General features: G+C 41.0%; 1 protein-coding gene across 32 annotated transcripts in view; it reads right to left on the bottom strand.

Annotated features, from left to right (window-relative positions):
- Nucleotides 1–23,434, bottom strand: part of Elf1 (E74 like ETS transcription factor 1) — a 96,312-nt gene that overhangs the window by 25,947 nt on the left and 46,931 nt on the right. For 28 of the 32 annotated variants that reach the window (XM_087586701.1, XM_087586708.1, XM_087586717.1 and 25 more), the window contains one exon: nucleotides 15,527–15,825. The exons of 3 other annotated variants lie outside the window; for them this stretch is intronic. In XM_087586701.1, coding sequence (XP_087442827.1) covers nucleotides 15,527–15,598 — 72 coding nt within the window. In that variant the 5' untranslated portion in view covers nucleotides 15,599–15,825. 32 annotated transcript variants of the gene reach the window in all.

The following is a 23,434-nucleotide window of genomic DNA, read 5'->3' as shown; positions in this document are numbered from 1 at the left end:
GTGTTCAGGGCAATTTCAGTTCAGAGGTCTGTAATCTAAAGTGCATGTCTTCAGGAATAATTTCTATCTCTAGAGAACAGCCAAGGTCAACAATAGTTTATAATGTTTTGGGAGTCTCTTGGACAGCACTGACCAACAACTCAAAGAGGGCTTCTCATACTGGTGTTGGGGTTTTTGTTAGATAATCTGTGGCTCTTGGAAAGAGCACTGTCAGCCTGGGTTAAAAAAAAAGCTTCATTTAAATGATATGAGTATAGTTATACAAAGAATTACATGTATCTTAAGTTTTTAAAAGTAGATAATAGCAAGATTCCTAATGACTTTTACAGATATTCTCACTGTTATTTTATCCTCCTGTGCTGGTTTGAATGTGCCTGGCCCATGGAAAGTGGCTTTATTAGGAGGTTTGTCCTTGTTAGAGACCGTGAGTCACTGTGGGGGTGGGCTCCACCCAGTAAAGGAAGACAGTCTCCTGGCTACCTTCTGATGAAGATGTAGAACTCTAGGCTCTCTAGCACCATGTCTGTCCGCACACTGCCATCCTTCCCACTATGACGATAATGGACTAAACGTCTGAAGCTGTAAACCAGCTCCAATTAAATGTTTGCCTCTTTAAGAGCAATCTTGGTCATGGTGTCTCTTCACAGCAATAAAACCCAAACTAAGGCTCTTTATGACTTTTTCAGAAAGTCTTACTATATTTTACCTCCTCTCTCCTTCTGTATTTATCTCCCTCCAGCTTCCTCCTTAGAACCCCTTTCCCCATCAGATCACTTGTGCCCTGCTATTCTCTTTACTGTGCTCCACCCCCACCCCATGGTCAGAGGAGCATGAGGCCTTAATCCTCCACAAAGAACTACAGGCAACTAAGGAATGTTGAGAGTGGGAGAGATAAGACTTCCCCAGGGAAGATCCTTCAACTGGCTATCCAGTAACAAACGGTCAGCCCTGAGAACAAGCGTCAAAGTAATATTACTCAGATTGAGCAAGCTGTATGTGGAAACCCTGCCTCTGTTTCCCAAGGGCTAGCATATGCCACCACCACCCAGCCAATAGAACCCATTCTTACTGAAGAGGTCATAGGTACTTTGTAAAAGATGTGTTTTCTTTTGAAAGAAAAAAATAAGTTTCAATGTACTCATGCCTTAAGGTTAATCATGATAACTGTCATGAGGAAACTTTTTTTCAAAACTGCACTGTGCTTAAATATGTCAAAAACTAAATAACTCAGGGTCAACCTCTAGAAACTTGAACCAACACGGGCTAACTGGTTTTCCTTCATTCATGAGGTTCATTACTCTGCCAGAGGCATTGGCAAGGCCTCCCCACAAGGGCCCCAAATTTGAGATCTGCTGGAGTTATACAGATCCAGGTCAACATGGGCTACATAAGGAGACCTGTCTCAAAAACAGAGACAAAAACAAGATGAAGCAGGAGAGGAGGACGATGTAGGAGAGGAGGGAAGGAAGAGGAAGAGAGACAGAGAACAGGAAAGGAAAAAACTAAAGTTACGCATAAAGCTCAATGGCAGAGAGTACCAGCAGCAGCAGCAACCCCCCACCCCCACCCCATCTCTGCTCAGCAATGGGGGGAGGGGGAAATCAGACACCAGAAAAGGAAAGAAAATATTTCCTGTGATCCAAAAGTTTAATTAAATATGAAGAACACCTTTAAAGTCAGCACTTGGAAGACAGAAGTAGGTGGGTCGATGAGAATTCAAGGCCAGCCTGGTTTACACAGTGAATTCCAGGCCAGTCAGGACTGTATCAAAAAGAAAACAAAGTGGAGAGGAAAAGAAGAGAGGCACTGGTCCTGAGATGTTGGGGCAGCGCCCTGGTGTAAGCAAAGAAAGAATGTAGGAGCCACGAGACAACACTGACAGGAGTGATGATGCTGCACACAGGAAAACACACACGAACCCAGGAGGAATAGCACTGATTCAACCAGCTGCAGATTAAATACCTTTTAAAGTGTATATGGGGCTCGTGGATAAAGCTCTAGCTATACAAACATGAGGACTGGCATTCTGACCCCCAGAACCCCATAAATGTCAGGTTGGGGGGCACCTCTAATCCCAGTGTTGGGAAGTTAAAGACAAAGAACCCTGTGGGCAAGCTGGCTAGCTGGACTACCTAAGTAAGCAAGGGTTGGGTTCCAATGTCAGACCCTCCCTCAGTAGAATAACATACCTGAACAATGACATCTAACTGAGGGTCAGACAAAGTGACAATCAGAGGAAGATTTAACAGAATGAGTCAGAGATAGGATACCCTACTCTCATGAGAACAGACAATAAAGAAAAGCAACTTAAAGAGCAGGGAGGGAGAGGGAATTCAATTCAGTTCATTCAGGTTGGAGCAGTTCAGTTGAGTGCAGTTGAAGTCAGTTCAGAACAGAGCAGTTCAGTTCACAGAGTTCAGAGGCAGTCTTTCCCAGCAGAGCAATTCAGTCAGAAGCCAAGCGAAGCCAGTTTGAATCAATCATCTTGAAGAGGAGTTTGGACCAGAATAGCTGAGTTGAGAGAGAAAGAATTCAGAAAGAGCTAGAAGTGAATTTATTCACCAGTAAGTCTCAGAGGCTAAAACACTCTAGGCCTAGGTTAGCAGACAGAGGCTGAAAACTGACACCTGCAAGGTCCAGGCTTTCAGAAGATGAGATTGTAAAGAAGCTAGAAGCTTCCAGGCCTAGGTCTAGGGATAGTTAAGATAGAAACACTCTGGGTTCAGTCCAAGCCATGTATTCTTATAGCTTGGGTACAGCTCTCTTCTCATCCCTTCCTCTGAGGAAATAAAAGCTATGATTACATTTACAGTGTGGCTTTAACACTACATTCATTCCTGTTACATCAGTCTGCTATAAACTTTCTTGGCATTGTTACTTTCTCTGGGGAATCACTCCTGATTTATGCCTATAGTCTTCCCTTGCTAAGGCACCTTGAGTGTCTCATTAAAATCATGAACATATACCCACAGCCAAACACTGCATGGAGGTCAGGGGCTCTCATGGAATTGTTGGGGGATGAATTGAAGGCCCTGAAGGGGATAGGAACTCCACAGGAAGACCAACAGAACGCTGGGAGCTCTCAGAGACTGAGCCACCAACAAAGACCACAGGCTGAACTGTGGCCCCTGCACCTATGAAGTAGGTGTGCAGCTCAGTCTCCGTGCGGGCCCCCCAACAACTGCAGTGGGCTGTCTCTAAAGCTGTAGCCTGACTGTGGAATCCATTCCCCATCAGGGATGCCTTGTCTGGCCTCAGTTGGAGAGGATGTGCTTAATCTTGCAGAGACTTGATCTGCCAGGGTCTGGGGATACTCGGGGGTAGGACCCACCCTCTCAGAGAAGGGGAGGGACAACTATAAACAACTGGAAGAGCACATCAATTGGTGCCTAGTGCCAAAGGGTAGGTCCTAAAAACATATATTCAAGTAATACCATACAGACTGAGCTAGATATACTTAGGAACACACACACACACACACACACACACACACACACACACACACACACAGATGTATACAATAACAAGTGAAAACTAGAGGCAATGAATTTGAAGGTGAGTCAGGATGGGAAATGGGAGGGTTTGGAAAGAGGAAATGGAAGGGAGAAATGTTGAAATTTTATCATAATTTCAATTTTTTTAAAAAAAATTAATGGGCTTATTTCAAAGTGGTTCACCTCCCACTTCTTCAAGGTGCTATCAAGTCATATGAAATAAACAACTCACATGTTCATAGGAAGACAAGGAGCTGGAAAGATGGCTTAAGAAAACTGGTTGCTCTTCCGGAGGACCTGAGATTGAGTCCAGCATTCACATGGGAGCTCACACCTATCTTTAACTATAATCCTAGCAAGCCAATGTCCTTTTCTGGCCTCCATGGCAGACACACATGTGCTACACAGACGTACATGCAGGCAAACAGACAAAAAATAAAATATAAATAAATCAAAAAATAGAAATAGTAAAGTAAGAAGCCTAAAAGTATATAACACCTCTCAGGTGAACTCAGGATGTTCGGCCCTATTACCATATATGGACAGAAAATGCACACTCCAGGAGCTTTTGATCTGAACTCAAGATAAACTGCCTTTCCTCTGGATTGACTAGCAACTGACTAAAGAATGAGTCATCAAGAATCCAAACCTTCAAATCTACACACTGTAAAATTCCTCACAGAGACAGGAGAATTGCTGAAAGGTAAGGCCAGGATCTACACACCAAGTTTCAGTCTAGCCAGGGCCATGAAGAGAAGATGGTTTGAGCAAACATATAAATTTCACATGTTGAATTATCTAAGATTTAGATTTTTAAAGTAAGTAAAAATAAAATCTGAGACCATTTGTTTGAACTGCTATAATAAGTACTGAAAACTGTGTGCCTTCAACAACAGCAATGTCTTCTCACAGTTCTAAAGTCTGTGATCAGTGTGAAGGTGTTGGAACATGGCTGGTTCCTCTGCAGAGCTGCTCAACTCTCCTTGGCTTGCACTGGCTGTCTTCATGCTCACATGACATCCTTCCCATGTTGCTCTGGGTCTGAGCTCCCCCCTTCTATAAAGAACCACCCTGCAGCATGGGCTTGCTCCATTTACTCTAACTACGTGGGCAATGACACCGTTTCCAGATAAGGTCTGTTACTCTTCGGTAACACAGGTTAAGACTTCAATAGATAAAGAGGGGTTCAGTTACACAAATTCTACCCCTAACACAGCTCTATTTAAATTAGCTTTGAAAACTGATTCCTTCTATCCCAATACCAAAACCTTATGAAAATAAAATACAGACGTAAATAAATTTGCTGCTGCTTTTAAAATTAATAGACTTTAATCTTCAGATTTCAACTCATGTTTTTCTACATTGTTTAAATCTAACTCCTTTCCCAGACCGACTTAGAAAAGTCTTCAGAAAAGGTCAGAACATTGAGCACAGTAGCATGCCCCTGTAGTCCCTGACACCAGGAAGACTAACACAGAGGATTACTTGACTACAGCAGTTTGGAGTCAACATATGACAATACCAACTCAAAAGATAAATAAAATTTTAAATTATTTATAAAATGATGAGACTACAACACCTAGAGAAAATCAGTAGTTTCTTTTATAAAACTTCTTTTATTATTCATCCCTTTTTTGTTGTGTTGGTGTCAAACCCAGGTCTTTGAGCATTGCAAGGGTTATATTTCAGCTACATCCATACTCCTGATGTTCCCTTAAAGAAATAAAGTGACAACCTCTCTTGGGCATTTTTTTTTTTTATTGCTGTGAAGAGACACTATAACCGAGGTAGCTCTTATAAAAGAAAGCACTTATTTGGGGTCTTGTTTACAATAGTAGAGGTTTAATCCATTGTCATCATGGTAGAAGCATGGTAGCATTCATGGCACTGGAGCAATAGCTAAGAGCTATATGCACACACACACACACACACACACACACACACACACACACACGGAGGGAGCTGGCAGGAGCTTTCCAGTGACACACTTCCTCTAATAAGACCACACCCACTCCTACAAGGCCACACCTCCTAATCCTTCTAATCCTTCTCAAGTCACTCCCTGGTGACTAAGCATTCAAATATATGAATCTACGGGGGTCATTCTTATTCAAATCACTGTACAGCACGGTTTTCTAGTCTGCCTTAAAAGATACTAAATTCTATTTGTCTGGCTACTCCTTTAAATCAAGGACATCCTTATTTCTATGAGAACTTTTAGGCTAGTCTATGCTACATAAGCCACTTTCTACAGAAGGAAGGAAGGAAGGAAAAATTCTCTCCAATGATGTCTAAAAGCTTTCCTCATTTAAATAATTAAATTAATCATCTTTTCTACCTTGTTAAACCCAGCCTCATCCTTGGAAATCTGAAAATAAAATTCAGGGCATCCTGCATGCTAAGCAGATACCACTGAGCCACACCCCAGTTCTACCTGTTATCTGAGGAGAACTTCACTAAATCCTAGCATTACTTAACCTTGTCTGTGCACTGAGAAACATTTTAAAACACCAAATAAGTACCAGATAATTCAGAGCATCTGGGGATACAGCCAGGGCCTATAAATAAACTAGCCCGATGGAGTGTGATTTGCACGCAGAGTCTAGGACCACTGATATAAAGGATTACTCAAAACTGCAGTTGTCAACGCTATTACTCATGCAAGTCTCTGCATGACAGAAATCTAAGCGTATATTGCAGGTCTTTTGCTACTTGGCATTTGTACATAATTTTCATTTTGTTTGCGGAACAGAAACAAAGCAAGCCACAAACCCTGGGGACTAGAGAAAAAAGATTTCCTGGAATAAAAAGTCTATCAAGACAGTTTTTAAAGCATCTGCTTCTAAAAGTCTATTTCGCTATAGAGAGAAAAACTGACTTATAGGTTTTTCAAATTTTACTGGAATTCTTAATAGCTCAAGAGGAAAAAATATTATATACACGTAAATCCTAGAGTATATGTTCAAAGCAAAATTTCAGCCAACATTTTAGCAGCAATAATACAAATCAAACCAAGGGCAGTTCCTCACATTTCAACACTATCCCCAAAGTTTCCCTTAGCCATGGTTCATCACATAAGTTATGAGCCAACGCCATCAACCTAAAGGAGAAATGAAGGAACCAATAGGAGCAGTGCATTTTGTGTTTCTGCTAATAAGCTTGTCTAGTTCTCTCACTAGAGCAGGCCCTGCAGTCCTAGATGGAGACTAAAAACCTACAGAATGCTACCTCAGTGCTGTCAAGCAAGTTTAAGTTTTCAACACGCTTTCAGATATTAAAGAATACAAGAGCACTCACAGAACTTGCTTGCCAAGTTCCCCTAACAGCAGCTCTCAATCTGTTCCATGGTGATTGTGAAACATCCTGCACATCCTAGAAAACAGCTCACAGCCGAACAGCAAAACATTTTCCTCAAACAAAAAGCAGGGTAAAAAAAGTCTTTTAAAATTCCCTCAATGCAGAAATTTCTCTTCAAAAAACAAGTGTAAGACAAGCATGCTTTCAAGTAGTTAGTATATATTTGTACCAACACAGAGAGACAAATACACACACACACACACACATACACACACACACACACACACACACACACACTTTACATATCTTGAAAGAACAAGTCTCAACTTCATAAGGAAAAACAAAAAACCCAGAATAGCTAAAACAATCCTGAACAAACAAACAAAATCCTATAAAAACTGCATGGTATTAATATAGAAACAGACAGGTGGATCAGTGAAATCGAATTAAAGACCCAGAAATAAATCTACACACCTACGGACACTTAAGTTTTGACAAAGAAGCCAAAACCATACAATGAAAAAAAAAAAGAGCATCTTCAACCAATGGTGCTGGTCTAACTGGATGTCTGCATGTATAAGAATGCAAATAGATCAATATTTATCAGCCCCCACACACACAAAACTCAAGTCCAAGTGGATCAAAGACTTCAACATAAAACCAGACACACACACACACACACACACACACACACACACACACTCTTAATCTAATAGAACAGAAAGTGGGGAATAGCCTTGAACTTGTTGCAAGGACACAACTTCCTGAACACTTCCTGAACACAACACCAATGGTTCAGGCACTAAGGTCAAGAATTAATAAATGGGACCTCATGAAACTGAAAAGATTCTGTAAGTCAAAGGACACCATCATCAGGACAAAATGACAGCCTACAGATTAGGAAAAGATCGTCCCTAACCCTGCATCCAACAGAGGGTGAATATCCAAGATATTTAAAGAACTCAAGAAGTTAAACACCAAGAATCCAAATGACCCAATTAAAAAATGGGGAACCAGAGCTAAACAGAGAATTCTCAACTGAGGAATCTCGAATGTCTGAGAAGCACTGAAAGAAATGTTCAACAGACTAAGTCTTCATGGAAATGGAAATCAAAACAACTCTGAGATTCCACCTTACACCCTTCAGAACAGCTGAGATTAAAAACCCAAAGGACAGTCCATGCTGATGAGATACACACACACACACACACACACACACACACACACACCACCAGCACCAGCACCAGCACCAGCACCAGCACCCTGACAAGGCCAGCGCCTCATTCCTACCATCTTCAGAATCTCCTTGACCCTAAGAATTCTCTAGGAAACACATAAGCTAAACAACACACTTTAACACAAGTTCCGGTGTCCTGTGTTTCAGTCAGACTGGGTTCAGACCAAGCTTTCAATCTCCGAAGATCTGAAGACCTCAGACTTACTCCTGAAATGACTTCCTTTGCCTCTGATTTTGAAGAGGTCAAATGCTTAGAAGGCCATGTGCTCTGACGTGTATTTCGCCATGCATCAACTGTATTACAAACATCCACGTGAAACACAGTCAGCAGTGAGTCTCAGTCTCTGAGTGTTTAAACACACTTGGAAGAAAAACAATGTGTTGGTGTGTTCAAATTAGCTAGGCTCTCTAAGTCTTATTTTCTGTGTATGTTAAGAAAAATAAACGTGAGACCATCTTTGAAAATTACCATAGGAATTAAATAGCATGGAGCTAAATAACTTTTAAAATTGTAAGGCATAGGAGGTACTCAAGAAAATAACCTGATGAAGCTGTTCAGAATTTTACCTAATAGAAACAGGATCCATTGGTCTCTCTTTTGTTGCTTTTTGGGAATTAGGGGCTGGACCTCTTGTATATTTGGCAAGCACTCTACCACTGAGCCAAGTAAACTGGGGAGGCGGGGCATGCCATGCATGCACACACTACCCCCAGCCTGGCTTTGAACTCAGCAGTGATCTTCATGTCTGTACCTCTCAAATTCTGGGATTATAGGCATACACTGACGAAATAAGCAGTCTCAAAAACTGGCTTAGGGCCAGGGAGATGGCTCAGTGGGAGAAGGTCTCTGCCACCAAGTCTGACAGCCTGAGTTTGATCCTCAGGACCCATACAGTAAAAAGAGAGAGCCAATTCCTACAAAATGTCCTTTGACCTCCATATCTACACCAAGGGGCATGCATACTAAACAGATAGGTAGGTAGGTAGATAGGTAGGTAGGTAGGTAGGTAGGTAGGTAGGTAGGTAAGTTAAGTAGATTGAAAGAGTAGATAAGATAAGTTGATTAGATAGGTAGATAATAGACAGACAAACAGACAAATAAAACAGAAAGAAAATGCATAGATGGATACAGGATGGACAGACGGGAATAAAGAAAAACTGGCTTATATGATTTTTTTATTTTTTTTTTCTTTTTTCTGTTTTTCGGAGCTGGGGACCGAACCCAGGGCCTTGCGCTCGCTAGGCAAGCGCTCTACCGCTGAGCTAAATCCCCAACCCGGCTTATATGATTTTTAACCAATTGGATGATCTTTTTTTTTTATTTCCTTTGCACCAGTCTCTCTTTCTGCATCTCTCTCTCTCTCTCTCTCTCTCTCTCTCTCTCTCTCTCTCTCTCACAGTCCCCCCCCCCCCGCCCCCGTGTGGGCATATGTGTACACATGCTTGTATGTGTATTAAGGCCAAAAGTTAAGTCTGGGTGTTTCTCCTTGGATGCTGTCCACCTTGTTATTGCCGTGCTGTGTTTTGCTCTTTGTTGGCAATCAGCTCTAGCACATGGAGCAATAGGTGCATCCAAAGATGTAGACGTCCAGTTCAAGTGCTGTGTGTCCCAAGACACTATTCCTCCTTCAACCTCTGCTGAGACTTCACCTGAAAAGCTTTCCTTTGTTGTATGGGAAGGATAGCAAGATACTAATGGTTCTGTTGACATTCAAAGAGGAAAACTGTTGTCACCTGCAAGGCACTAAGGATCAGGGACAGCAATGCCTGCTCTTAGTATTGTACACAGGTGTCTACATGGAGCCGCCACACTCTGCACATGTGGCTGTGAACAGTTTGCCAGCCTTGAGTATCACTGTTATGTCCACTTGGTAAAAAATGACTTAAGAAACTCTGAATGGAAATTGTTTAAATAATTCATGAAAGTTTAAGATCATTCACCATTAAATTATTTGGGCCTCTTCGTGTTACATATGTGGAAATCATTCAATGGTAATTTACTCTATTTCTTTTGCTGCTGCTTAGGAATTTTCATTTTAAGCAAAATATTTAATCTAGATTCCTATAATTCTAAAAACACAGAGCATAACTCAAAGCAGTAGCCCAGATCCTGTATCAAATCCACATAGCCCTTGCACCATCCCATCAGCATTTAACAGACATATAATCAAACAAATCAAGTGCAGAATTATCAAACTTACTAAGGAAACGGGTGAGCAGCTATTAAAAAACAAAGTATCCCCTAATAGGTAGTCTCAAAGAAGTGCAACAATCAGAACTGGAATCCAGGCATATATTAAACATAATGTTGAAGAGTACTGATTCTGGGTCCCTTTTCATCCTTGGCTATAAAGTCTATTATAGGGGGAGAATTCTAAGTCTAGTAGTTGTCAGGTAACACGGAATGTTGTGATGTCACATTACAGAAAACCAAGAGGCCACACCATCTCTGCATCCCCCTCTAGTCTCCACCTTTGAAAGCGGTTTAAAGCGATGCTTTTAACAAAAGCCCTGGTGAAAGCGGCTGTCATGCTAAGGACTTTGGATGGTGTGGTGGTTTGAATTGGAGTGGCACTAAGCCTGGATGCTCGGCCACAGAGAGTGGCACTATCCTGAGGTGTGGCCTTGCTAAAGAAAGTGTTATCCCCGCAGAAACAGGTCATGTATGCTGAAGCCTCGCCCAGTGTGGCACACTGTCTCCTTCTGCTGCCTGCAGATCGAGATGTAGAGCTCTCAGCTCCTTCTCCAGCGCCATGTCTGCCTGCAGGCTCCCATGTTTCCCGCCATGATCGTGGACTAAACCTTATGAAACTGTAAACTATCCATAATTAAAAGTTGTCCTTTAGAAGACTTGCCACGATCATGGTGTCTCTTCCCAGCAATATGACCCTAAGACAGACAGATGGCTTACACCACTGAAGCTCCACAACTATGCCATATTGCTGACATTCCCTAGCCAAGCTGCCCAGAAGCAGCCGACGTAAACCCAGACAATACGACTGACGACACCTTGCTCAGTCAGCAGGCTTGGCCACCACAGAGTGCAGGTCTGGGCTCCTCAGGTGAACCATCACTGTAATCAGGTTCATCTCAGTTAAAGCTCGGGTTTGAAGATGTATAGATGGCTATATTCATCCTGAACCCTGTATTTAGAACCACAGCAAACTGAGTTCAATGGCTTTCTCTTCCTGCTGCCTACCGATTCGGGTGCAGAACTCTCAGCTAGTTCTCTAGCACCATGTCTGCCTGCGTGCCATCACTTCCAAGCGTGATAATGGATTAGACCTCTGAAACTGTAAGCGAGTCCCAATTAAATGCTTTCTTTTATAAGAGTTGCCACAGTCATGGTGCCTCCTCAGAGCAACAGAACCCTGTCTAAGACAGCACACATACTGTCTTGCAACAACAAGTAATAAAAACAAAGGGCAGGGACTTGGAAAAGGTGTTCTGTTCTGTTTTGTTGTTGTTGTTGTTGTTGTTGTTGTTTTTAAGTCAGGTTAAATTGTTAATTTGGCCATGCATCTCCCAAAAGTAAGGCAAATAAGGATCATCTTAAGGTTTTTGTTTTGTTTTGTTTTTCCCTTTGTCCTGGCACAGCATGAATGAACATGCGTATTAAAGGCTATAGCCCTAGGTTTAATTCCCAGTACAAGAAAGGGACAAAGTGGGTAAGGGATCCAACCATAAAAAGAATATGTTATGGTTCCATTTATATAAAATGACTATAATATGCAAATATACAAGGACAGAAATAAAATTAGTGGTTTCCTGTGCTGAAAGTGGGTAGAAATAGCAAACCACCTTTGAAGTGGCTTATCCTATACCAATCTACAAAGTGACAACGAAATCAATACAACCTTGGCACCATAAAAAATTATTCAGTTATACAATAAATATAAGTTCAAATTTTATGTCTGACTTAGGGTAATTCAAATAACAATTCAGTTTTAAGATAGAAAAACATGTTTAAAAATCAATAAAAGTAGAGAGTAAAAAACTGTGGAAGAGGGAGAGTTGTCAGATCACTGTAGCACCTCCCACATAAAAATATGAGCTTCTGATGAGCTGAAGAGCTAAAGATGAGAAACATACTAGAAGAAAATTTAGTAACATTAGTGTTAAGGAAAGCTTCCTTAAGCAGAAACTAAGAAAAAAAAAAGCTCAAACTTTATAACATTAGTTCAAAGTACTGATGAATTTTTACTGAACTTTTGAAATTTCACATATAACACATATAATAAAAACTATTAATAGACTAGGAGGAAATGTCAAAAGAGACAATTTACCCAGTCTAGTCATAAAACTAGATTACCAAGAAGTCAATGGTTATACCATATCTGCATTATAAAGAAGTATTGGGCAATTGGACACTATGTAACTCAAAGAAAGTTCAAGTGATCAATAAACAAAATTTTAAAACAAAATGCTACTCATTACTCATTTACAGAAAGGTAAATTAAAATAGTAAAATATCATTTTACTATTTATCTATGGAGACAGGCTGGCCTCAAACTCACAGGGATCCACCTGCCTCCCTCTTGAGTGCTGCGATTAAGAGCATATGCTACTACACACCCAGCAGTGACCCCAGGTTAGTGACTTTTCAGATGACCTCCACAGCTGGAGAGAGACGCTGTACAGAAACAGGTGTCATGACAAGATGGCGGTAGGTAGGTCATAGTCCTGCTCTAACTGGCTCTCAGAGAGGGAAGAGTAGCAGCTCACTCGCCCTCCACACCCGCCCTACAGCTCCTTTCATTTTCATTCTTACCATGCAGAGGAGAAAAGCAATGCGCAAAGGATTAAGTAATTTGCAAAGATCTCAGTAGTAAACTAAGGAACAGGGCTAGTGACCAACCCATGCCAGCACTGCCACTCCATTCCCAAACAGGGATTTTCACTGCCACACTAAGCAAAATACTGGTAATGTCATAGTTAAAGACTAGTAGGGTAAATAATGTTCCACTCAAATATAGAAAAACAAATACTACGGACCCTACACAGACCATTTTACACACTTTTTTTTTTTTTAAAGAAGAGATCGCAAGTCCAAACTCATTTTATCACAGTGGTTGGTACTGAACTCCTAATCCTCCTGCCTCAACCCTCTGAGTGGTAGGATTGCAGGTACGAGCTGCCACATCTGACATACTTCATGCATTTTTGTAGTATGTCATTTTAAGCAGGCAAGTCATTACTTTCATGTGAAAATATAAATTAAACTAAGCCAGTTATGGTGTCACAAGTCAACACTCCAAATCCCAGCACTCAGAAGATGGATGCAGGAGGATCTTAAAGCCAAGGCTAGCTTGGCTACAGAATAAGATCTCATCTCAAAAGTAAAGAATAAAAGTGAAAACAACACCAAACAAGGAAGCAGACCACAGTTCAGATAGCTTGATAATGCGAGCAATGGGTCCCCTGAACACAAGCCCTGCAGAGCAGCCGCAATACACAGTCCTGAAAGTCAAACTGCACAGGCTCTAACCACTAGCTGGACGGGTTGGAGCAGCTACTTCACTACTTTAGATCATGGTTTCCTCATGAGAAAATAAAGCTATTGGCATTTATTTCATACGTTAACATATAAAGTAAGTGTATTAGGGAATGAAAAGAAAAAAGGACAAAGAAAAGAAATGAGAGAAGGAAGAGAAAGGAAAAGGAAGCAGTTGCTAAGTGCGGTGGCCTACATCTGACGTCCCAGCATTCAGGAGGTGGGAGCTGGGAAACCAGGGATTCAAGTTATCTTCAGCTATATGAGGTCAGATCTCGAAATCTAGAAAGTGAGCCAAGCATGCTGGGGAATGCCTTTAATCCCAGCACCTGGGAAGCAGAAGCAGACAGATCTCTGAATTTGAGATCAGCCTGGTCTCCACAGGGAGTTCTAGGCAAGTCAGGGCAACACAGTGAGACCTTTTCTCGAAAAAATTGAATCCAGTAACACACGCCTTTAATCTCAGCACTTGGAAAAGAAGTATCTGTGAATCGGAGGACAGCCTGGTCTCTATAAGGAAGGAGTTTTAGGCCAGCCAGAACTCCACTGTAAGACTCTGTCTCAGAAAAATTAAGCAAGTAGACAAAAAAAACAAATAAACAAATATTAGAGCAAGAACCAAACTACCAGGACCCTTCCTAAAGACATAAAGGGAAGAAAAAAAAAACTAAAATAAATTAAGTACATCTAACACAGTAGTAAGTGTACATCCATTATTTTCAATACATCTTTCAGTTTTATACACACTAAGAAGTCAGAACTATAGTGTAAAACGTACTTCTCCTGGTCAGAGTGTGAGAGCCAGCACACTAGAACATGCCAGTGAGCAGAGCAGTGCTCTGTCCTCTGCTGCCACGGCCTCAGTGCCACAGCAAACCTCACCACCGCTAGCTTGGGACCTGTCACGGGTCCTTTCATCTAGAAAGGAGGCAGGCAGCACTCTTTTTCAAGCTTTCATATGTGCACAAACATCCTGTCTCAAAACAATTCAAAATCACTTTCCCCCCTGGAAACATCTCCTCTACTGTCTCTAGATTAAATTCCTATCAGTGCCAGTATGCTTTCAGGCGTTTGCCTTTTCCTCAGGTGAATGTCATCTTGACTTTAAGGATAGTTAGTCCCAAATTCTCGCCATTTGAAAGTATATTTATAAACTTGGTATTACACCATTCCAGTACACAATACAAAACTACAATGTCCTGCCAAAACTGAGAGCCAATTTTATTATTTGTAGTAACTGTGTCTAGAATAAAGCAGCTATCAGAACTGATCTACTAAGGTTTGGGGAGCAGCCTCATGTCAGGCTATAAATCAGCCCTCTTCAGCACACTTCAACCCCACTGCTTCTCAAAAGCCTCGTAGCAAAGGACCTCTCTCGACACATCAATTCCCACACCACTGCTCACATCCCTGCACAGCCTGTCCTAATTATGAAGTTTAGCCCTTTCACACTGTGGAGGGATCAGAGGCTCGGAGTTAAGGTTAAGACCTTACTTATGTGAAGTCAGTAAACAACACAGCACACAGATTCAATGAAAGGAGACTTAGGAAGTTCTAGGTTCAATTCCCCTACCAAATCACAAATCAAGTTGTCAGAAAATTTCCTTGGGGGGTGGGGCGGTCATAGTGTTTGGATTGAAAAGTGTGGTGAGATGGCCAAAACGGTTTACTCTCCTTGAAATAGTAAATAATTAAAAGGTTAATTACAGACATCGGTTATGTTCTCTAGAACTCTTTAAAATAATTAAAGAAATATTACTAAGGGTAGTTACTATTTGGTCTAATTTTACAGAAAACCAAGATGAACCCCAAATACTACTTCCTTGTTACCACATCAAAATGAACAGTCATATTTACATGTAGTGAATTAAAATATGACATTACTACCTAATATTTAATTTCTAAATTTTTATTTTAGAACATTGTACTATCTCCTAAAGCAAATATTCTGACACTGATGAAAACTCAAAGAAATGTACAAGAGCCCGGCTTTTTCTGGCTCACCTGCTGTTCATCCTCCATGACGTTGCTTGCAAAGTCAAACACTAGGTCGTTCTGTTGGACAACAGCAGCCATAGTAAAGCATTCCCCTTAGATCCACATGAAAAAGTCCCAAGCAGCTTCAAGTCTGGAGCAGTAGGTAAGGTGCAAGGGAATTCGAGGAAAGCCTCTGGGGCAGGTCTGTGAAGTTATTGCAGACAGGACGCTCCTCAGCGAAAGGAGTGCTTCAGATTTGCTTGGTGCACTGACATCCTAAGCAAACAGGCACTTTTTCTGAAATCATTCACTAGGTCTTCTTGTCCCTGAAAGACAAAGACTTAAGTGAGTGGTGAAAAAGCAGTCTCCTGGCTAAAATGTAACAACTGCTTCAGCACAGTATCTCCAAGCGCCATTGTTACTCTTAAGGAAAGTCAGCGTGGCTAGGAAACACAGGGTTCTGGTTTTCAAGACAAACTTTCTTTGAAGACCTCATTCCTCGCTATTTTTTTCTTGCTTCCCGGAGGTGTACTTGAGTAAAGTATTTACTGGTGTGGGGTGGGGAGGGGAGGGATGTTCCAGTAATAATCAGGAAATTTTAAATCCCAGCAGAGCACATAAACAATTTCATTCTCACTCGCCCAGCAAATCACCTGCATGCACAGTAACCACTACTTTCTCTAAGTCTCACAACAAACGCATTCGTCCTTGACAGCAGCGTGCAAGCGCCATCCCCACCATACGTATCTAAATGAAGGCAGTTACAGGTTGTAAATGCCGTTTGAGCTTTTCAAGAGTGAGCAGAAATTAAAGCCTCCTTTTCTGTCCCTGAAAAGCCCGGGGTGAGAAAAAACCGCTAGACCAAGCCTGTCTTCAGGGGCTTCCTTCTGAATGTACTAAAATGTAGCCTTATCTCCAACACAGGCAACAGGAAGGAAACTGTACTTGACCACGTCACGGCAAGTTCGAACATGCAAAGGGCCGCACTTTACAACAGTAGAAAAACAGAAATGCAACCGAGGAGCAAAACCAGCCTCACAGAGCTCTGAAAAGGACTGCCAGCCGCATTTGGGTATTAGTGTTTTTTTTTTTTTTTCCGGAGCTGGGGACCGAACCCAGGGCCTTGCGCTTCCTAGGCAAGCGCTCTACCACTGAGCTAAATCCCCAACCCCGGTATTAGTGTTTTTAAAGGTAAAGCTGCCACTAACAAAGTTATTATAGGTGTTTATTACAATTGTATTAAAGATTAAATGTGCATGGGCCATAAATGTGACATGAAAAGTTAAGATTTTAAATAGTCATGTTTTTAAAATCTAGTTATTTAAAATATCTTTTATAATGTTAACATAAATAATCCAAAAGGATGACCACTTGAAGTAAAGGAAGGTGACTAATCCTAATAACAGTAAACACACGTTTGGGACTGAGAGCCACAGCGAGTGAGCCAGTTTCCTGGAACGCTTACATCTAGTTAGCAGGAGGTAGCCAGGTCAGGTACACCATCTCCTAACCAGTCAAGCCAATGCCCTGTATATTTCAGGTTTTAGAGACCAACATAGATCACTGTAATTTTCATAATTAGAAATCAAAATTAAATAAGGGTTAGGAATTTAAGTCAGATTTTTACTCACTAAACTAACTCAGTTTCAAATCAGTGGTGTTCAATCTGACCCAGTCCGCTCCTTTTAACCGAGATTTAAGTATAACACTAAGAAAGTGCTTTAAACGCTGTCTGGTCGTGTTTTGAGCCTAGAGAGGACAAATATGTATACATTTGTGTTTAATTAAGCTCAGGTGTATCAACATAGGTGCATTCTTGACCTTGCATAAGCATTCCTTATTTTTGCCCTTACATTGTGACATGGCCCATCCTCTGTAGTAGCCCTGCCTTCTCTGTCGTTCTTCTGGCCACGGCATCTTTGTTCTTGTCTCCCTTCTCTCTTTCCATTATCCCCATCCTGAAACATCCCCTCCCACCTCTCAGTCTTATCTTCCCATTAGTCAATGTTTACATCACTTTTTTTCTTTTCTTTTCTTTTCTTTTTTTTTTTTTTTTTTTGGAGAGAGGGACTCATGTAGGCCAGATAAGCCTCAGACTGGCTATGTAGCCAATAGTAACTCTGAACTCCCGATCCCCTTGCCTCTACCTTCCGAGTTCCTTCATAAAGTCTTCCAACTTCATGTCTAAACCCAAAAGGATGGTTCCCTCCAAAATCACAGCACTTCCTGCCTACCCTACGAACTTAGCTCTAAGCACACAGTGTTTTAAATTGCTGCTCACTTAATTCAACTGAATAAATGTTTCAGTGCTTGGTGTCTGAAAACCAGTAGGAATCTGAAATAAGTAGGGCTAAACCTCTCCTAGGGAAAGAACCAGAGTTTTCCATTTCTCCTCTACCCACCAAACCTGGTGCCCACGCTAAGGACAGATTATGTTTTAAACATCTACCACTGAATATTCAAGCTATTTCTACATATGCTCTTTGTTTACCAATGAAGTACTTTTGATAAAGGGGAAACTACTATCATGTTCAAACCCCAGAGCAAGAAAATACAACAAGATTGAGGCACGTTTGAACATAGAGGTTTTTCCGTAAAAGGTTCAAGGGTGCACTAAGGCCTGGCTTCCTTAGTAGGTACAGGCAGAGGACCTGTGTGAGGAGTGGCCTGTCTAAAGTTACAAAGTTACTTTTTCTTAGCAGCATCTCCACAGTGCTATTGTGCTTTATCAACTGCCCTTTGGAAACTTCAAAAGTAATGACAAGCAATGAAAATAGGCTGACCTCACGCCCCATGACTGACAACCTGTAAAAATAACCCAAAATGGCTGCCCTGCATCCCCATCACCCAGCCACATGGTTAGGAAAAGATAACTGAGCTCTGGCCCACAGTTTCAGTTCACATGTGCAGGGAAGTTCACCGACCCAAAACATAAGAAAAGCATTTCTTCGGTTTATTTAGGCCTCTGACACTCTTTGCCTTCTTCCTACTCATCCTCTTTCCTGTTTAGGTCTCTTGTGGCTTTAAAGTGGTTCTTGAGGGGAAAACAAAAAACTTTCTGGTTCTTAAACTAGAAATACCTTCTTTGCACGCCAAGGATAACATAGGTCAGCTGTATTAATTTTATTTAGTAATAGACATATACCTACACCAGTAATTCAGTTTTTCACTAAATTATCGGAGGTGCCGAGATCTCATGATCTGTAAGCACAACACAGCTAACACTACAGTCTCATTTCCTAAATCAAAACTCAATTACTATAAAACATATGTGTTTTATATGTCTTGCTTTTAAATCCACCCAGACCTTTATGCTATTAAACAGTTTAAAACACAGATTTAAGTAAACCTTTATATCAAATTTAAGGCGGCACTCGGCTTTCTGTTTTTTTCCAAATCCAGCCAGTACACCATCAGTCAAGTCCATCTCAAGAGGCTCTGAGTCCTCTGTCTAAAATGTCCAAACAGACCATGATGCTTCCCGGAAGTTATTCCTAAACATGAAAAGCCATGGGCGTCAAGACGGAAAACAAAAGTATCTGATCTACCCTAAGACGACTTGAGAGCCTCACAGAGTTTAAGCTTGTTTAATAATGGACATGGTGGCACCAGCCTATAATTGCAGGCAGGAATCTGAGGCCAGTCTTGGCTATATAACCAACCCTTGCCTAAAACAGTCAAACCTGTTTAAATGTACCCACGAGTGAGCCATATATTCAGGAAGATGGCTGCTACAACAGTTCTCAAATGCGTTTCTGCAACACTACAAAGTAACAAGGAAAAAGGAGAAAGCTTTTCTTCATTTACGGCTCACACGCCGGTACCTTATTTGCATGTTTCAGGAAGTAACCCAGTTTTGAGCATCCATACAATTCCCAGACTATCTCTACTGCCTTTTTCCTTTGGGGGACTATAGCACAGAAACGCTGAGAATTAAGTAAGACTCCTAAGTTCTCATCACCAATCTTCACACTTGAATTCTGATGAACCCTAACCCCAGACCTCTTGGGCTTCGCCTCTGAGGTATGGCCCTGAGCAAGGTTTCCGTACACTTAACGTAAGCCTTAGTGCTCTCCTCATTCTGTTAAGTGAGCATAATAAATGGCAATAAGATCCAGAGCTGTGAAAATCATCTGAGATGCTTGTCCCTGGGACTGGGACTGCAGGTCAGCCACAGAGCACTTGCCTAGAAAGACACCAGCTTCAGTCTCCAGCTCGGCCTAAAGAGAAAGCCAAACACATGTGCAGAGTGCCTGCTCCATAAACTGAACTCAGTAAACATTAGCTTAATTATAGCTCTGTGTATAATGGGCAAAATATGCAACAGGTGCTCCTTAGATTCTAATTATTTCTTAAGTCTCCTTTCTATAACCACTAAGAGTCTTTGACCAGAGCTACTGGTAAGACTCCAGCACCATAGCCCATTAGCAACAAAATCGATGGACTTCAGTGCTTTGCATTTTGGTATCCTTTTGATAAATCCAGTGGTATAAAGATTAGGACTTTAAAACTTTACTTATGAGGCTAGAGAGATGGCTCAGTGGCTAAGAGCACTGCTGCTCTTGTAAAGGAACTAGGCTCAATTCTCAGCACCCACATGGTGGCTTACAACCATCTGTAACTCTGTCCCAGGAAATATGATACCCTCATGCAGGCAAAACACCCATTCATAGAAAAAAATTTTTAAAAAACTTCAATTAACAGAGTCCAGTTAGGACCTGTCCCAAGCACAGTGACATTATCAATTTTAAACACAAAACACTGTTTCACATTAATGGCTATAATAACTCAATTCAAATTGTTTTGTATAACTTAATGTAAAGTATTTCAAATATAAAAAAGCATAAATTGAAACTTGCAAAAATTAATCCCTCTTTGAATATAAAGCCTAAAATATAGGATTTAAAGACCATTTCAGACACAAAAGTATAAAATATCCATTAAGATTATACATTAAAACTGGTATTTATAACTTTTATATTGCTATTTGTTGGTTTTCAAAAATACAAAGTAGAGACAGATATAACAGCCCATAAAAATGTTGAATCCCATGTCTTTTCCCTCAAATATTCCTTCCCTTACAGAACCTTATCCTAAATAAAATACTTAATACATCAAGTTTGGGTTTTTTTAGCCAGATGGTAGGGGCACACTCCTTTAATCTTGGCACTTTTTTGAAAATTACTATAGTACAAACACATGTAATGTAAGTAAACCATGCATTTAATGTAAGGCTCTAGTGTTCTCTGTGGAAATCAATAAATATAGAGAATCAATTAAACAAACAAAAGATTTTAGGGTAGATCATTCTAGCTCAAAAAGGTAAAAGACATCAGTGAGGAGGAAGGGGATAACTGAATGGCTAACCAACTATTCGGAGGACACCTGGTGTATATGTACACAGCTGGCTAGACAGTGGGACCTCAGCAAGTGGAGTTCTGTAATGACTGAACAGCAAATGCCTGAACAGGAAGTGCTCTTGCACCAAACCATAGCTAATGAAGAGACCTTTGCAAGACTTAAAAAAAAAAAAAAAAAAAAAACAAGGCTATTTGGGGAAAAAAATACTAGAAGAAATGCATCGGAAATTAAAGAACACAACATGAAAAAAGAGAGGCTCCACATAAAAGCTAGAAACCAGACTCAGTAGACCCACCACTTGCAATGACTGTGATTTTTCTGTGGTGGATCACAATTGGGCTTTTTTCTAATGTTTTTCATTGTTTTAGAATGCGAGGCAACAGAAACGAAATCCAGTCCGTGGTTATTGAAACAGACTGCACAATGGTCCGCTCATTATCAACCCAAAAGTTTTGTAGAATTACAGGGTTCAGAGTTGAAAAATGCCTAGGAATAACTGAGGACTACACATTTCATGGAAAAGGTAAGGAATTTAGGGCCGTAAGCAAGCTGACCTGCCTAAGGACAGCCAATAAGCAGCAAAGAGAACACTAGAGGCCCAGTCTCTTCCTGCCCCTGTCTCCATCTTACTAGTGGGACTTCATTCATGTTTTTATTAGCAGAGAACCAGGGGCTAGGGAACAGCTCAGTGACAGGGAACTTGTCTTGCATGCACAAGGCCCTGAGTTTAGATCACAGCACCACCAAAACCAAGCATGTGCTCCCAAACATGTTCCCACTCCAGTACACTTATTAATTGAAATGTCTCAGAAAGATATTTTATGCATCCTCTTGATACTTGGAATGCATCCCTTCTAACCATATGTACAGTCGGAGTGAAAAGAAGGTTTGAAGATTTCTCCTTTGTAGCTTGGAGCCTTGGTTTACTATTCCTGTGCATCCCTAAGTCTACCATACCATATTCTTCACAGCGTCAATCAGCCTTAAAATAGGGAAATAAAAATAAAATAAAAATAAAAGCATGTAAGCCTTTTATGCAGCCACCACAACTTAATATTCCGTGCTGTTCACTGATGTTCACAGTTCAAGTACAGTATCGCGGCCATCGTGAAGAGAACAGGTGTGTGAACATGGGGACAGAAGAGCTGACTCGGGTTAGGAGCGCTTACTGCTCTGGCAGAGGTTGGGTTTGGTTGGCGGCACCCACACAGCAACTCCACATTGCCTGAAATCACAGCTCCTGCGAATCCAGTGCCCTCTTCTGGCCTCTGTGGGCTCCAGGCACACATGTGATTCACATACATCCAAAAGAACACACATAAAACATGGAACAAAATACATAAATCTTTAAAAAGAAAAATAAATGTAAACATGGGATGATACCCACACCACAACGGAACTGCCATTATGCAATTACAATTAAATTTCTCCAAATAAGAACAATATTAGTCTACTAGATACCAACAGGAAGGAAGGAAAGGACGGTAATTTTAAGATTTCTTCCTGTGCTTATTGCCTGAATATATGTATGTGCGCCACATGCATGCCCAGGTCCTGGTGGAGGTCAAAGGAGGGAATCAGATTTCCTAGGACTGAAATTCATGGAGTTCATGAGCCACAGTGTGGGTGTGATGAACTGAACTTGGGTTCCCTGCAAGAACAGCAAGTGTTCTCAAGCACTGAGCCATCTCACATGCCGTAAGACAACCATGTTAAAATAAAGCTCGCTCTAAAGATCTAAGTCATGCACCATACTCACAAAAGGGGAGGGGATAATATTCAAAGTAAACAAATCATTTCTCACTGCATTTAGGCCTTTCATAATTTAATTTAAAAAAAAATACCAGATATGGTGGCAGAGAGATCTTTAACCCAGCACTTGAGAAGAAGACACAATCAGATCTTTAAGAGTTCAAGGCCTGGGGTCAACATAGCAAGCTTCTGGCCAGCCAAGGCTACATAGTAAAACCCTATCTCAAAAAAGCCAAACGAACAAACAATTAATAAAATGAGTGGGGCTGGAGAGGCTGGAGAGATGACTTGTGAGTTACAAATGCTCAGTGCTATTCTACGAGGACCAGTATACATTTCCAGGCAGTAAGTGGCATACTCATACACAAACAGACAAACAAAAATTTCTTTAAAAGCAAGACTTGGCTGTTATTCATCTGTAATCTCACATTTGGAAAGTAGAGGCAAGAGAATATTTTCTAGCCTAGACCACATGAGAACCCAAAAATAAATAAACTTGATGTTTTAATCCTTTTTTTTAAATGAGTCTTCTGATTTTTTAAAATTCTGTGGCTGGAGTTGCTTCTTAGAAAGAAATAAATGAATAAAACTAAGTTTCTGCAATTCATACCATACCACATATCTGACCACCAGCTTGGTTTTGTTTGTGTCTTGGAGACGTTTCCCTACATAGCCCAGGCTACCCTAAGAACTCAGGCCTTATCCTGCCTCTGAAGTGCTGGCAATCCACGTGTGTGCAATCACGTTCGCCTCCCACATCTTTTAAGTAGCTAGCTATTCAGTGTAGCTTAGTATTAGGCATTTGTCAACTTAAATAAACTG

The sequence above is a fragment of the Rattus norvegicus genome, chromosome 15 (assembly GCF_021556685.1).
Source record: "Rattus norvegicus strain SHRSP/BbbUtx chromosome 15, alternate assembly SHRSP_T2T, whole genome shotgun sequence".
Taxonomy (NCBI): Eukaryota; Metazoa; Chordata; class Mammalia; order Rodentia; family Muridae; genus Rattus; species Rattus norvegicus.
This window is presented reverse-complemented; position numbering and strand designations above follow the sequence as displayed.